At 37.4% G+C, this 15816-nt stretch overlaps 1 protein-coding gene across 1 annotated transcript in view; it reads left to right on the plus strand.

Annotated features, from left to right (window-relative positions):
* The window catches only part of RALGAPA1 (Ral GTPase activating protein, alpha subunit 1 (catalytic)), a gene marked incomplete at its 5' end in the record, with an annotated part of 108347 nt that overhangs the window by 80029 nt on the left and 12502 nt on the right, over positions 1–15816 (plus strand). The window contains 2 exons of the mRNA XM_015422619.1: positions 386–513; positions 14744–14868. Of these exons, the coding sequence (XP_015278105.1) occupies positions 386–513; positions 14744–14868 (253 nt within the window). The remainder of the gene's footprint in view (positions 1–385; positions 514–14743; positions 14869–15816) is intronic.

The following is a 15816-nucleotide window of genomic DNA, read 5'->3' on the forward strand; positions in this document are numbered from 1 at the left end:
ACTCTTACCAGTTGTCTTTTTAAAACTAATCATGTCCCTTCAGCAAATTTGTCCCTACTATAACCTTACTCATAGTTTGACCTCCAGGAATATAACATACATGACTTGTTATTAGCCTTAAACTAAGCCTGAATAAGATAAATTATTCAAATACTTCTTAAAGCAAAATAAGGAGAAAAATTATTTTTGCTGAGAATATCAAGTGATCTTATCGGCATACTTTCATGAGATAAACTGTTTCTTAGAATATTTTGAATAACTGTTGTGATTGACTAACCAGAGGTGAGAAGAATGATCTGTTTGAACAATCCTTTGTTAATGTTGATTACTAATTGTTAGAAAAGAGAGTGATTTAACAGCTGAATTTCCCAATTTTCTGATTCAGGTCCCATTCTTTGGTCCATTGTTCGATGGCGCTATTGTGAATGGAAAAATTCTTCCTATTATGGTTCGTGCCACAGCTATAAACGCAAGCAGAGCATTGAAGTCACTCATCCCATTATACCAAAACTTGTATCCTTTTAAACCCCAAACTTTTCTCAGTCTTTACATATGCTAATTCTTTTATTGAAATCAATTGTTTTTATTAGTACATTTATTTATTTTTTAAGGAAAGGTCTTAAGCAAGGAATATATTAAATAATAATAGTTGTAAAATTCAACTGGACTCGTGCAGTAATCACAAGACTCACGGTGTAATACTAAGAACACTTTTCTGAGATTAAGCCCCCATTGAATAGACCTGTGTGTTTATACACCGCTGATGTTTAGACGTTTATACCCCGCTAATTTGGGTTCTGCTTAGGACTGCTGTCTTCAAGGAGTATTTTTTATTATTATTTTAACAGAAGTACTGTTTACATACCTTCAAATAGTATTATCATGCAGTAAATCAGTTCTTTAAACTCAGTGCCATATAGTTCGATTATGTATTTTCACCCAGGTTTTCTTAACATGATACATTTCTATTTTATGCATCAGTACAGTAGTATATTGTAATGATTGGGAGTGGGAGAGAGGAACCCCGTATCATGTCACTAAAGAATTAGATGGATGAAAGGAGAACAAAGTCTGAGTGCAGTGGCACCTTTAAGACCAACAACATTTTATTCTGGGTATAAGCTTATACCCAGAATAAAGCTTTGTTGATCTTAAAGGTGCCATTGGACTCAAACTTTGTTCTGCTGCTTCAGACCAACACAGCTACCCATCTGAATGGATGAAAGTCTAAACCATGATACTTCCCCTTGCTTAGAGGAAATTAAAGAGCAATTTGCTTAGAAATAACCAATTTATCCTACAAAATCTGTACATGTATCAGCTTATGTGTGGATTCTTGTGTGCAATTCATACTGCAGACATAATTCATTTGCATTCCCTAGAGGTACCTTTCTAAAGATACCTCACAAGACCATTCAGCAAATTTACACCATAGGTTAATCACATTTAAAACTGAAGATCTACTGTTGTAAAGGTCCAGTTTTCTAATGGAAAGCAATTATCATTGAGCTGCAGAGATCCAGGAAGGATCCAGCCATTAGGACTTCCAAATATGCAACCCAATTAGTTATATATACGTTTTTAATCATTGATATTGATATCTAAGTGATATTTTTGCATAGACTTCAAGCAGAAATAGAAGCCGTATGAAAAAATATATCATGGGTGATACAATAAACACCTGAATAATGACAATGACAAAAGAATTTAAACACATTTTATGCCAGTATTTGTGTAAGCTATTTTCTGTCCACAGACCTGAGATTCCAAAGCATAAATTGTGTAATTTATGTTCATTAAAAGTAGTCTGGGGCTCATCTTGGGCACATCTTGGCTAAGTATGTATTTAATGCTGTTCAGTAAATTACAACAGTATTGATTGGCATATGCTGTTTAAATCGATCGTCCTGACAGCCAGAATTACAGTAATCTGTCAGTATTGATGACTGTCTTTCAGGTTTTGATACCTCTCCTTCATTTGTCTTGTCTTGCCTTACTTGTGTCTAAAGTGCATTTTCTTACAACCTCCAGTTTTGTCATGGTAGGCACTTTATAGTCCTTTTTTTGTCCCTCGAAACCAATTTATTGGCTTGATCATACAATTAGAGAGAGAAAAACAGCACTGGAGAGCATGGATTGGCAGTGCTCTGCTTGACAATAGGAGCTGAGGTGTAGCATAGGCTTGTTCTGAGTTATTTATTAGTTACCTGTTGAAAGACTAGGATTTTTTTTTGCAATGTCTAATTCCAAAGCATCACTTTAAATGCCTTTGAATTTAGCCACTAGAGACCACTGATTGAGTAGGCATTCATGATTGGTTTTTAACTCTTGTCTGTGTGTGCCATATAGATTGTTCTCCTATGCTTATGAAACTTGTTTATGGATTTGTACATTGATTGTCTGTATGTATCTGCTTGTTGTGCTGTTGAATAAGGGTCATGTAAATATATTATGTTCCTTTCCCCCCAACCACCACCACAATACTCTTTGGCTTTTCCTCAGCAGAAAAAAGCAGGAAACATTTTTAGATAGGTTAAAAATAATCAATTTCCTATCTTGCAAGGAGAAATTCTGCTTTTTTTCTCTGAGCAGCTAAATATGTTGGAACAATATGAAACAGCTGAATGTAAACGAAGTAAAATTGATTGATTGTACTAATCTCATTCCTAAACTATAGCAATAGTCTGCAGTTTTCTTTCCACATTGCTCATCGGTGTTGTTTTTTAATTGTTTCTTAGGTCTGTCCATGCAATTCAGACTGTGGTTCTAGGCTTCTGATTCAGTAGTTCTCAAACTATGTGGCAGCCCTCTGATGGGAGGGAGAGAGCACAAGGTACTTTGCAGCAGTCAGATTCCAGAAAAGGAGTGGATCTTGAAACAGATTGATCCTGAAACAGTTCTATCCCTGAAGCAGAAATGTAACATTCTACTCTAGTCATGGAAGCTGAGGAGAGGACAGAAAAATATGGGAGCTTCTAACCCGAGCAGCTCCGGGCTGTCGGGGTTTTAGAAACAAAAGAGGATACTTCTGTTAACTTCATTTATACTTCTTTCTCCCAAAGGGGGACCCAAAGTGACTTATAATGTTTTCCCCATTTTATCTTCACACAACAACCATATGAGGTAAAGTAGGCTGACTTTGTGTGACTCACTCAAGGTCACCCAGAAAGCTTCCATTGCAGAGTGGGGATTTGAACCCAGGGCTTCCAGATCTTGATCTGACATTCTGACCACTACAGCACACTGTCTGCAGTGTGTACTTTGGACTGCTGGAGGTGGGGGGGACAAATCATGCTTTCCTAATGGAAATCTTTCTGTTGATGGAAGTGTTATTGATTGTTTGGATCCAAGCCTCTCTTTGTTTGCTTCCTGAAAATATGGGTGCAAATTGGGGACTAAGAAAAGTAGAGTAAGTTTGAGAGAGAATTTCAAAGAACTGAGAAACTTTATTCAGATTTGAAATTAGTTCTTTTGAAATCAGTGGTATATATTTGAGTTAGTCTTATAGATAGCTGTCATTAATGTTTAATTGTCAGCTTTCATACTGTTAACCACTTTTTTTACACAGAATTATATCAGAAAAAAATTGTTTGCTTTCAGCTGAATATATAGTCCTCTAACTGTGCAATCCTGTGAAAGGCCGCTCCAGTCTAAGCCTGCTAGACTAATTATGCATAGGCTTGCTTTTGTAAGCCTTAGAAAAATTTTATTCCAGTCCATAATAAGTTTAATTTTCACATCATATTATGTTCCTTGTGTGTGTTATGTGCTGTGAAATCACTTCCAGCTTATGCTGACCCTATGAGTTAATGACCTTCAAAACGTCCTATCATTAACAGCATTGCTCCTGTCTTGCAAACTGAAGGCCGTGACTTCCTTTATTGAATCAATCCATCTCACATTAGGTCTTCCTATTTTCCTTCTGGCTTCCGTTTTTCTTAGCATTATTGTATTTCCCAATTAGTCTTGTCTTCTCATGATGTGACCAAAGGACGATAGCCTCAGTTTGGCCATTTTAGCTTCAAAGGAGAATTCAGGCATTGAATTCCTTATCTCAGTAATTTTAAGCTCCGTATAAGATAACTCATCATTAGCATCTTTGTACAGAAGGAGGGAACTGACAGTGAGCGACTTTAGTGCAAATAGTGACACAAACTGAATATAACTGCACACAATCTTGTGGCAGATGGAGATTTTGAAGCTATGGCTCCAGCTAGCTGGCTGACCACAGTCATGCTATAAAATGTCCTTTGATTTATGCTTGTTGTTTATTTTATGGAATGCAGTAGATGCTCCAGATAGGAGAAGATAGTTGATTGAGGTAGCATTTGGCATTAATCCTATGCTCATCAACCTTCAGGCTGTATTTGTTAAAAAAAAAATCAAGATAGACCTATCATTAGCCTTAATATATTTTCCAGTGCCTTTGTAAGACGAAACATATATCTGCTCTGCTTAAATAAATAATTGTACTACATTCGTGTATCTCACATTAAGTAGCAAAAGAATTTTGTCTACTTGAACTAATTTAGTAGTTGAGTTCCTTGAAATATTCTTAAAAGCTTTTCACAATTTTGGCATCTTATAATTTTCACAGAGTTTTGATCAAGATCAAGTTTACTAAACTGAAGCGTTGCAAGGTTAGAGATTTTGTGAAACTGATTGTAAATCTTTATTTTTATTTGGGAAAGAATGGTTATATAAGAAATAGTTTAACATGCTTTGCCAAGCTGCTACATATAACCAGAAAAGAACATTTCATTAAAAGTATTCTATATGTGCTGTATATAACCACCAAAAAAATTTTTTTTTTTATTTTCTACTCATAAAAAGAATATTGGAGCTGATTTTAGTTTTCACATGTAAAGCAAGCTCCATTAAAGTACAGGAAGCTCTAATACTGTGGGCTGCTTAATATTCTTGTTGAAATTGAGGATTTTTTTTTTTAAAAAAAGCTTCCCTCTTAGCAGTTAATTAAAATAAAAAGATAAAGGTCACAAATTTATCCATTTTGTTTGGAGTACTTCTACTTATTACCAGTATGAGCTTTCAAAATCTTTTAATTCCTGTTGCCAAGCCCCATTTACCATCCATCTGTTCTTGCCAATTGTGAAAAGGTTCAATTTTCAGCAAAGCCATGTATTTCACAGAAGGTATGTGAGGTGAAATTTCACAGGGGACATGATGGATCCTGATTCTCAGCGATAAACCTTTAGGGCCAGCAGGGTTGGCATATGGTTCAGCATGATATGAAGGCTTGGGTTCCCTGGCTTCACTTTTTTGGCGTGGAGCTGATAAAACCTAGCTGCGTATTGTTTCACTGGACACCAATCATGGGCAACAGGAACTGCCCATTTTAACTCTCTGTGGGAAGGAAGCCCAGACACGGTTCACAATAGTACTATTGTAGTATTACAAACTACTCTGAACAGCTTGACAGCTTTGGGGCGGAGGGGGGAAGGGGTTGTTTTGCTAATTGGTGTTCAAAAGAAGGATATGGAAAACTGAAGTCAGGATTTATATCTTTATGCTGTTTTTGAAAAAAGACTACCAGTTTTTAGGAATAAACAAAAATAAAATACTTAAGACCGTTGCTTGCAAATGCTTTTTGAAAACATGATCCCCATACAACAGCATGACAGTGTGAAGGATCTGTGAGGGGAACTAGGTTTCACTTATGAATTCCTAATCAAATTCAGATTAATTTATGAATGTTTACAGTCTCCTTCAGCGATCAAAAACAACTACAGAAGTGAAGCACTATTGCAAAATCTTCAGTCTACAGTTGCACAATTTAGATTATTCAGAGGTACATTTAGTACATTTTTAGTGATCATGACCAAGGATTTGCTAGTGAGGCATATTGTGCTTTATACTGATCAACATTACTTCTTGTGGGATAGTGAAGAATTTATACCCCATGTTCCTCCCACCTTTGTATCTTGTGGAGTTTGGCTATGTTCCTTGTTTCAGAAAATAATCTAGTTGTAGAGTAGACCTGTACCATGTGCACCCATGATCCACTCCTGGCATCCCAGCACTATATTGTAGCCCGCCAGAGGTCTGAAAATTGCACACGCTGGCGGGTAATAAATGTTTAATGTCCTGTGGCTTCGTATTCTGTATTCAAATAGCCTAACTAATTTAAAAACTTGGAGTTAACATTGGGACTCTTGTTGATCCAGTAAATTCAATATTGATATTTTTGCTCCTTGGCAAATTACAAAATATTTTCATTCAGATTTAAAAAAAAAAGAAAAGAAAAAGAAAATTCTGTTGAGGACCTTTAAACATGTAGTTTTTTGAACACAACAGGTACTTAAGATAGTGGTCTCAAAACAACAGTAATTCTAGTTGGCTTGTATACTATACAGAGCAGCAGACTTTATTTTCTTTATCAATTTGCTGAAATAGAAGAACAATTTTGCTCTACATGCTATTTGCCTAGCATTTTGAAACTGACATATACATGTGTTAATGTTTCAGCTGTCTGCTCAGTAATCAGGTTGTTCGAGCAAGTGGCCTTTTTTGTTCTGTGACATAGGATCGGTCTTGTCCCCCTTCCCTCCCATTCACACCAGAGCAGCAGAGCGTGGGATAGCATGTGACAACTTTGGCAGGGGTGGGCATAGCTGAAATCCATGGGGAAGATTTGTTTTTTCAAGGAAAGAGAGTTGCATGGACACAATGTGTGGTGTTGCTGAAGGGTATAGCATAAACTAGATTTACTAGTTGCAATGTTTCATGTGAATGAACGTCTTTTTTGCTTGGTTTGGGGATTAGAAAGTGTATGTAGTGGTCATCGTCGAGACCTTAAATTATTGATAAAATATATTAATGTGGTATTTCATAATGGTAATTCATTGAATGCCCATTCTTCCTCTTACAGCAGGATAGATTATATTTAAGTCAAGATTAATGGATAGATTTTGATGTTAAAATCCAGTCTCTGAAGCTGCCATTCCCTAGGGGCATATAATGCATTAGTTTAAACCAATATGCAGCTTATCATAGATACTATGACACAGTCTTAAATGTCAGTTTGCTGTGTATTGTTACTGCTCTCTCTGGTAATAAAATCACTATTTTGTGTTCTTGATCATTACAATATTAAATAGAAATGTAATCAAATTATTGCACATTTAGATACAGATAGCTCTTAAGTAATTGCCTACTGTAAAATTTCTGATTCCCCCCCCCCCCCTTGTAGGGTCTTCCATCAGTGTTCATGTTCAATACTTAATACAGAATGTCTCCTTATCTTTGATTAGTTGAAGTAAAATCTGTTCAACATTTCATTTTTAACCCAAAAACTTGGTTGGTGCCCATCAGCTTTTGACAGTTGTACCTCCCTCACCTGTGCCATCATTCTGCCCATTGTATAGGCTGGTGAGCAGCTATGTCAGCTTGCCTCTTTTCCAGGCTGAGGGAGAAGAGTTGTTTCTCTCTGGAGCAGCATTCTTTTCATCTCAGCCTCAAATGGTGACACATTCAGACTCAGTGGAGATGAGAAGAGAGACTCTCTCCCTACCCAGAGAAGTCAGCCATGTGTGCCAGATGCTCAGGTATGCCCAAGCTCCAGGTAGGTGTCATTTATAAGGTGCCTAATACCTAAACTGATACCACTGAGACTGAAGCTGAATGCCTAAACTAAATACCCCTGAGAGCTGAAGTCTGTTCTTGAAGCTAGTTCCAGGTGGTTGCAGCAAGGGTTTGCTGTCCTGGGGATGGCTTATTCCCTGAGGAGACTGCAACCCAGGAAACTGTGTGGAGACCAAAACAACTTTCTGATCACGCTGCATATTTCATTTTGCAAGTCCCCAGAAGATGTGTGTGTGCTGGACTTCAGCATAGGCAGAACACAAATGTGTCAAATTGTGTAGTGCATGTGTCAATTTGTGTGTGTGTGTGACTTTAGAGTAAGTTGATTTTTTTCAAAGGGAAAAGTTAAAGATGAAGTCTAGTCATGACAGTTCTGAAACAATTTACGATGAATTGATCCTTTTACAAACAGTTGGGGTACTTTGAATGAAATAGTCTACAGTCTGCCATTTTAGCAGTGCTTTAACATGCATCTATCAAAAAGCTAACTTTAAAAATCATGTAAATCACTTTCTCTGTGCAATTCATGCATGTAAGCTTTTGTTTGCAAAAGTTCATAACACAGTACCTCAGTTGGTCAGCATTTTTCTTAAAACATTAAGGGAGCAATCCTAAACCAGTCTACTAAAAAGTAAGTCTTATTTTATTCTCTTAAGATTACACTGCTACTATTACTGTATTATGCAGAGTTCCCTCTAAGCTGTGCTAGGGGGTGCTGGTGCACAAAATTTCAGCTGCCAGCTCAGGGGTTGTGAGCTTCTGCTCACACTATGGTATTTTCCCTCCATTGGAAACAATGGAAGATGGGGGCACCTCCTTCTGGGGCCCACAGAATTGGGTCCCTGGTCCAATCTTTTTGAAACTTGGTGTGGGTTGGGAAGAGGCACCAGCAGCTGTGCTTCCAATTTGGTGCCTGTGCCTCAAAAATCAGGGCCCCCCCAGCCCCAGATACTGCCAGATACTCCATTATAGCCTATGGGGCACATTGGCTATAATGGTCCTCATAGGCTATAATGGAGCTGGAAAAAATAGATTTTTTTGCACACCCATTATGCTTTTCAGCATGATTCGTAAGCTTCCTTGAGTCACAGGAAAAGTGGGATATAAATATTTGAAAAAATAAGTAATTTGGGCAGGTTGATAACATTTAAGCAACTTTCTGTTTGTTAGGTTATGCAGGGTTCTGACAGTGATTGTTCTACCTCTGTTATACTTGACCTGTAATCTGTCGTGTTTCACTAAAAAAAAAGTAGACGGTAAAAGTCCCCCCCCCCGCCCAAAACTGCTGGTATGTTTTCTAAGGCTCAGCGCAGGGTGACAGTCCGAGGCCAAGTCTACCAATATAGTGGAAAGGGGTGGCTAGACTGTTCTCCAGAGGCCTGATCTACCCCCATAGAGGACAACATTTTCTGTAATGAAATTTGGCTTGATTCTCTTTTCTGTTATAATGTTTAAACTATTCTTAAAATATAATTTTATTTTGTTTATTTATTTATTTCAAGTATTTCTACCCCGCCCTACCCCGCGAGCGGGCTCAGGGCGGCTTACAGGGGCATAAGCCCAACATAAAATCATTAAAATCCAATAAAATCACAGAATACAATCAGTAGTATAATATTAATAATAATAAAGTGCTTTAAGTTCCTTAAATTCCAAGGTGGTCTGCAGTTGACTCTGCAGTTGGCGCCCACAAGAAATAACCCTGCCAGCGTTAGTAAATGTAAATATAGTTTAAAAGAATTCATTCCGAGATTTTTACAAGGTTATGGAAATAATCTTTAAAAAACTAATTTATGTGATATTGCTTTATTAACATGAGTTTAAGGCCCAGAGTCAGTTTTGCAGTTCTAAAAAGTAACAATAAAGATTTGATTTTTAAAATGAACAGTGAAGGGGAGGTGGAAAAATTTTACTTCCTTGCTTCCAGTCAGCAATTGTGTTTTAAGTGGTTAAGTCTATAATATGGTCTATATTGTATCTGGCTCTAGCTTCTCTTAATGGGACTCCACTTCCACTGCCGTAGCACCTGTTACGGATTTTGAATCATCTGGTAACCCCTGGGACAAAGCTAAAGAAGTACCAGGTGTCAAGCTTGTTTCTTAATTGAGACTCAATGTAAACAGTATACACTTGGCAATATGGTTGTAGGAATGGATTAAAGCCCAGCATTGTCTCCTCTGAAAATCACTGCTTTCTTTCACAGGTGAGAATATAAACTGTACTGAAGAATTTAGCTGTAATGTAGCCTGATGGAACAATGAAAATAACTCTGCTGTTGTTGCCATATAATGTCAGAGTGACCATAGCAGAATTCATCATGAAAATTCAGCACACTGCTATGTTCGGCCATTTTTTGATAATGTTACTGAAAAGAGTTTAAAATGAACTACGGAGCAATGTCTCTAACATACATGCACACCAATCCTATGCTTGTACACTCAAAAGGAAGCCCTGCTAAGTTCAATGGACTTGCTCTCAAGTAAGGATGCATAGGATTACAGCCTGAATAGATCAATTAAAATAATCATATAATATTTAATATGTGGTAAAACCAGTGATAAAATTGTTTTGATTTTCTAAATTTGGTCTCTGACATTACAGCATCCATGGTCTGTAAGAATCTGAAGCTGAGAAAGAAGGGAACACTAAACAAGGAACAGAAATAACTAGCATACTTCCTAGTTTAAGTATACATAATTTTTTTAAAAAGGAAAACAATGCCAAAATGGTTTTATCTTTCCTTATCCAACAAGCAAAGATTTTGCTCAAATTTATTTGGTGCAAAGGGAGACAATGCTGGTAATTGACATATGGGTTATATAAGGAGTAGACCTCTGGTATAGAAAATGGTATTGAATGCTGATGATGTTTTTTTGGAAAATAAGTATTAAAAACAGCACCCAAAGAAGTCTTGCATGGCAAGCATTGACAGATCTCTCAGGAGATAATTCCATAAACTGGAAATAGTCATTGGGAAGTCCTCTGTGATTCCCCCCCCCCTTGAGAATCCCTATATTTCAGTGCTTTTGAATATTTTAACAATGTATGGCATTGCTGAGAGAGTATCTCTACCAATTTAGAAGCATGTGGTAGAGAAGAAAAGAGAGAGCCTCAAAAGCAAGCAGACACCGTTCTATGAGCCCAGTTGACAACTTCATCTTGAAATAAGGGCATTCCAAAGTAGGGCAGTGCACTGAACTTAAGGTGACATGACAGATGGTTTCTAGAAATCAGTGTTGCTCTACCTTCCAGTATTCATATTTAAGTCTATGAAGAACATGGAGTGAGGATAACATTGGCTCTGGCTACTATAATGTGTAATAAAGTACAAAGCTTTTATGATGCTAAAATAGAGCTTTTTCAGCATGGGTAGCAGGATTTTGTTGGATCAGTGCAGAGGACCTTGTTGACATCAGGGTCCAACACAGAGAACACATGCAATGAAGATTTGTTTTCAGTCATGTTTTAGATAAGGCTAACTCTGCATTCTCTTTGTGTAATGAAACCTAGGTAGTGCTACCCTTCAGAATCAACAATACTTTCTGTCTTTGAAAGTTATCCTCCATAACCTCAAATGTAGTCACATCAAAAGCATTAACTTTCCCACACTTCTGTCCTATTTGTGTATAAGCATTATATATAATAAAATAAACATACAAGGTTTCATTTAGAGACCTCTGAAACAGGAGTATTTTAAAAGCAGGTAGGTGTCTCCACCCTGCTTTTCATAAAGCATTTTACCCATTCAAACAGACTTTTTAAAACAGCTTGTTTTGATAGCAGGCTGTTCTCCTGTGGGCCTTCAGCCTTTGCTTCCTGGCAGCACCTTTGGTGCGAAAAGAGAGTGCTCAATTGGGAGACTATCAGTGCCAGCATGCATAGAGTGATAAGTTAACACACCACTGGGAATTTCTGGGGCCCACCAAGATACTTCACTTCTAATGTGCTAACAAGCTCATTTTTCTACCTCTTGCCTCTTCAGTTATTTTTTTTTCTCAGAAGAGCTTAGAAGTTGAGTGCATCAGGCATAATGAAAAGCTCTGTAGGAGGGAAAAGCAATAACCCAATTTTTCCCTTTTCAGCCAAATAGAAAATTAGTTTCTGGTAATACACAAAGGCCAGTATTTTTTGTGCAAGGGGCACTGCTGTGAATCAAAGGACTCTATTAACTGCAGAAAATTCAGCAGCTGTGAATCTCCCCCAATGGAAAAAAGTGCTTTTCAACAAGTTGTGAGATATGTAGTATTATTTAGACTTCAACCATCAGTTTCATCCTCCACCACTTATATACAGCCTCTTAAAAACTGTGCTATATTACTCTCCTGTGTTAAGGCTCAATCTTGTGTATGTCCCACAACCTAAGAACCTTCACAACAAAGAGGTTTTATATTCTTCCCAAACCTAATGTTGCAATTTATGTTTCAGAAGCAATTTGTAGACTGCATCCCTGTTTTAATTTAAAGGGACAGATATAATATCAGCGATAACTCTAATTCAAAGCACTTTTCTGCATACTTTTGTTTTCTATGTGGTATAATTATTGCTGTACATTCCACAATCACTGAAATATAGTGAAGAGTGAAAGACTGATCTGTGTTATCTCTTCTATTATTTACACATGTCTTAGTTAATCCTAAAACTTGGCTCTTTTGTTAGCATTTAAAATGTGTATACTATTTATCACATAGGTGTACCGCACATTAGAGGACTGAATGAATTGCTACTTCCCTCCCTCTAGTTATAAATCACCAGGAGGTATGCACTTTTCTAATTTGGAAGGAGAAAGGCTAGCAAAGGGGAAGGATTGGGGGGGGGGGGATTGTTCATCTGGATGCAAGACATCCAGTTTTGTTGATTATGTATGGAAGGGGACTTAGAAAGGGTTGGGATATAGGTAATGGTTGCCTTTAAGTAATGGAGATTGGAAGGCAGAAGCCAGTGCACGCAGCCCTGAGCTTGGAGGATAAGCTGGTGTATATATCTTACTTTCAAAATCAGATTCCATTTGCAGATACTGTCAGTAAGAACTAAGGGGACAGCATTACAGGAGAGTGTTTACCCATGTTAAAAACCCTCGGCTCCAAAAAACTACACACACTCCCAAAAAACAAGCACAGTTGAGGATTGTACATGCACAGTTCTCTCATGGCAGCAGGAAGTAGCGGTGGAAGATCATATGTAGATGCTAGCCCTCACCACCTGCTGAAGCATTGAAGCATCAAGAGGGAAGGGAGGAAATGGTGGACATTCTTACAGACCAATTGGCAGCTTCTCCTTCATTGCTGAAAAGTTACTACCCCTTCATCACTGAAAGAATTATGTCCATTTGCTGCTGAAAGATTGAGACAAACATTCTCCAAGCCCACTATCACCGCACATGACATCACAAACAAGATACTACCTCATCTTGCCATAAAGATCGCAAAGGGAAGTAAAATTGTGTTGTAAGATTCAGGGGGCCCAGTTCTCTCCTAACAATAGTTGAAGCTGAGTAGTTGAAGCTGAGTAGGACGGTTTAGTCCTACTCCTTTTGATCAAGCGAGGATTACAATGGGAGTTGCCTGTGCATTTTCACAGGTTCCTGATTATAAATCTAATCTGCAAAGTAATTCTTCTCTTTCTTTAAAGAAAGACCACAAATTGAACATACACGTGAATGCATACATTTGTGTACAGACTATGGACTGATATAAAGTAATACATGAATAACCCAATGAGTTCAGAAGGGCAAGTTTTATAAGTTCTGCAAGAAAGGTAACTGATTTCCCAGCCCACAATCAGCCTATGACACTAAGTCAGCAGGGTATTTTTTTCTTGATAATTGTATGTTGCTGCCTGCTGCTCTACATTTTGACAGCCATTTCCATAGATGCTTTTATGAACAGCAGAAATATTCTCTCTCTTTTCTCACTCCCTGTGCTAACAGCACAATCAGGGCTGCTGGAACAAGAAGCCTGGAGAGGGTTCTTCAAAAGCAACAGCACTTCAAGATACCAGTCTCTTGTCAATAATATCAGCAAGAGAGGATGCAGGGGAAAGGGGAAGAAGTACAATGTTTTGCTCGTGGTGTCCTGCAAACACTTTTTTTTGCTTATGGATCCTATGGCCTTTTTGCAAATATATCTAATTGTCCCTATGACCTAATTGACTGGCTGTTTTTAGTTATACATTTATCTTAACTGCTTTAAAGGGAGTTCATTTTTAAAGTCAAAGCCAGTCTGGGGTTTTCATTTGGAACTGGTCCTTTACCTTATAGAGATTATAACCCATTTTTGTGAGTATGCAGCCTTTTAAAGTTAACACTTGGTTTCCAGAATAACATGGAATCATTTGGAATAGTACATTAGTCAATCTGAACTGATGTTATTAAAACTGTTTTCCTTATTATAATCACACAGAAATACATATTTCTCTTGAGCTGCTTTCAGAGCCATAAATAATTGAGAGTATGGGTTATAGACATTTATTTATTACAACATTTATATCCCACCTTTCCTCTCACTTCAAGGTGGCTTACAATAATACAGCGACTTGTATCCCGTCATGTCACATAAATGAGGGTATATGTTCCTCCAGTACAAAACACATCTGGCTGACCAAGAGACTCCTCTGCCAATAGAATGTGCTCTATGCCAACAAAATTTATTGCACTTAGCTGATCAGAACAATAGGATACAGCCCATATAAAAGTTTGCCATTATTCTGGTCAAAATCTAAACACTTTACTGTGTTCGGAGATTTAATCCACAAGTTTCAGTTCAGTCTATCTCAGGCTGGTATGATGTGCTTCATTTCCATGGTATGACTGTCAGATGACTGTCATAATATTGCTTGAAAATTAACAGAATAATTTAAAACTGAATGTGGTATTCCCACATTCCTTCCTGTCCACTGGGAAATATGTTTGGTGAGTTTGAATGGAAGAAAAGCTTTACGAGGCCATCCTGATCATCACCTACTTCCATTGTTATGATTCCTGCTATGGTTATGATCCTCACTGAGCAATGGATGTCACTTAGTCCTCCTAGAAGCTATCCAAAGTTGGCAGCCTTAGGAGGGTGTTATAGCATTGATCAGGACCTCATCTGTTTGTTTTCTTCTGAGATTTTAAAGTTGATCCTTAACTTTTGAGTAAAACTAGCTATGAAGAAAGAGCTCGGTATCTGCAAACAATTGTTCAGCACCATCTAGATCCTTCAACTTTTGAAGACTTTGCAGCTCAGGTTTTCTGTCCAGCACCTTGCCATCATGTGCCCTCTGAAACTGGTAAGAATATAATAATAAAAAATTACCTTTCTGTTTATTGATACTTAAAATGCAGTATTTCTAGGTAGTCAGAACCTAAGTTCTACCAAACTGTTCTATGATATGATTGAAACTTTCATATTGAAGAATCTGCATTCCATGAAATATAATTTGATTCTGTGTTAACTAAATCAAAATCATTCAATACAGCTAGCTAATCAGCTGTTTTTCTGCAATACACCATCACATTATATGTGAGAGCCATCAATGCATAAGATCCTTAAGCATCATCTTACAGCCTAGTTCATGTATTTTATCTTTAAGGAAAGCTTACATTTATTCTTGCTCTGGGAGATATGTAAGCTTTTCTATTATCACTGTATTTATAGTGTAAAAATATGCACAGATGCATAGTCGCTTCACCATGAAAACCAAATTTTCAAAATCCGTTGCATAAGATACTGCATTTTCAGTTAACTAATAAAACAGTCACTAAGAATACAAGTAACTCAAGGCCTACCTGTACAAGTAACTTCTTGAACTCCTGACGATTATTTCATTTATTTTATTTCCCCTCTTTAGATCATTAAATATCAGTTCTGTTTATCAGAAGGTAAGACAAAGTGTCCAAAAAAACCCTTCTGTTCTTATTAATCTATTACTAGAGCACTAAGCTTGTAACCATGTTGTATGCAAACTTTCCTGATTGCTCTTGTTTATACTAAAAGAGAGAGAGGGGAATTCACACTACTGAGAAATTACCACTCCATTTTCAAGTTTTAGTCTTTACTAACCCCAGGTCTGCATGAAACACTAACACTGTGGTTCTGGGATTAAGGTAACTAATGGGAGAGACATCTGTTGAGCTAGTAAGACTTGATTGTGTTTGACCTTTTGTTTCTCAGCATGAACAAGTAGTACTGGATGGCAGTGGTGTGCTTTGTACCCTGTACTGTCTTTCTTTGATGT

The sequence above is a fragment of the Gekko japonicus genome, unplaced genomic scaffold, assembly GCF_001447785.1.
Source record: "Gekko japonicus isolate JY-2015 unplaced genomic scaffold, Gekko_japonicus_V1.1 scaffold1920, whole genome shotgun sequence".
Lineage (NCBI taxonomy): Eukaryota > Metazoa > Chordata > Lepidosauria > Squamata > Gekkonidae > Gekko > Gekko japonicus.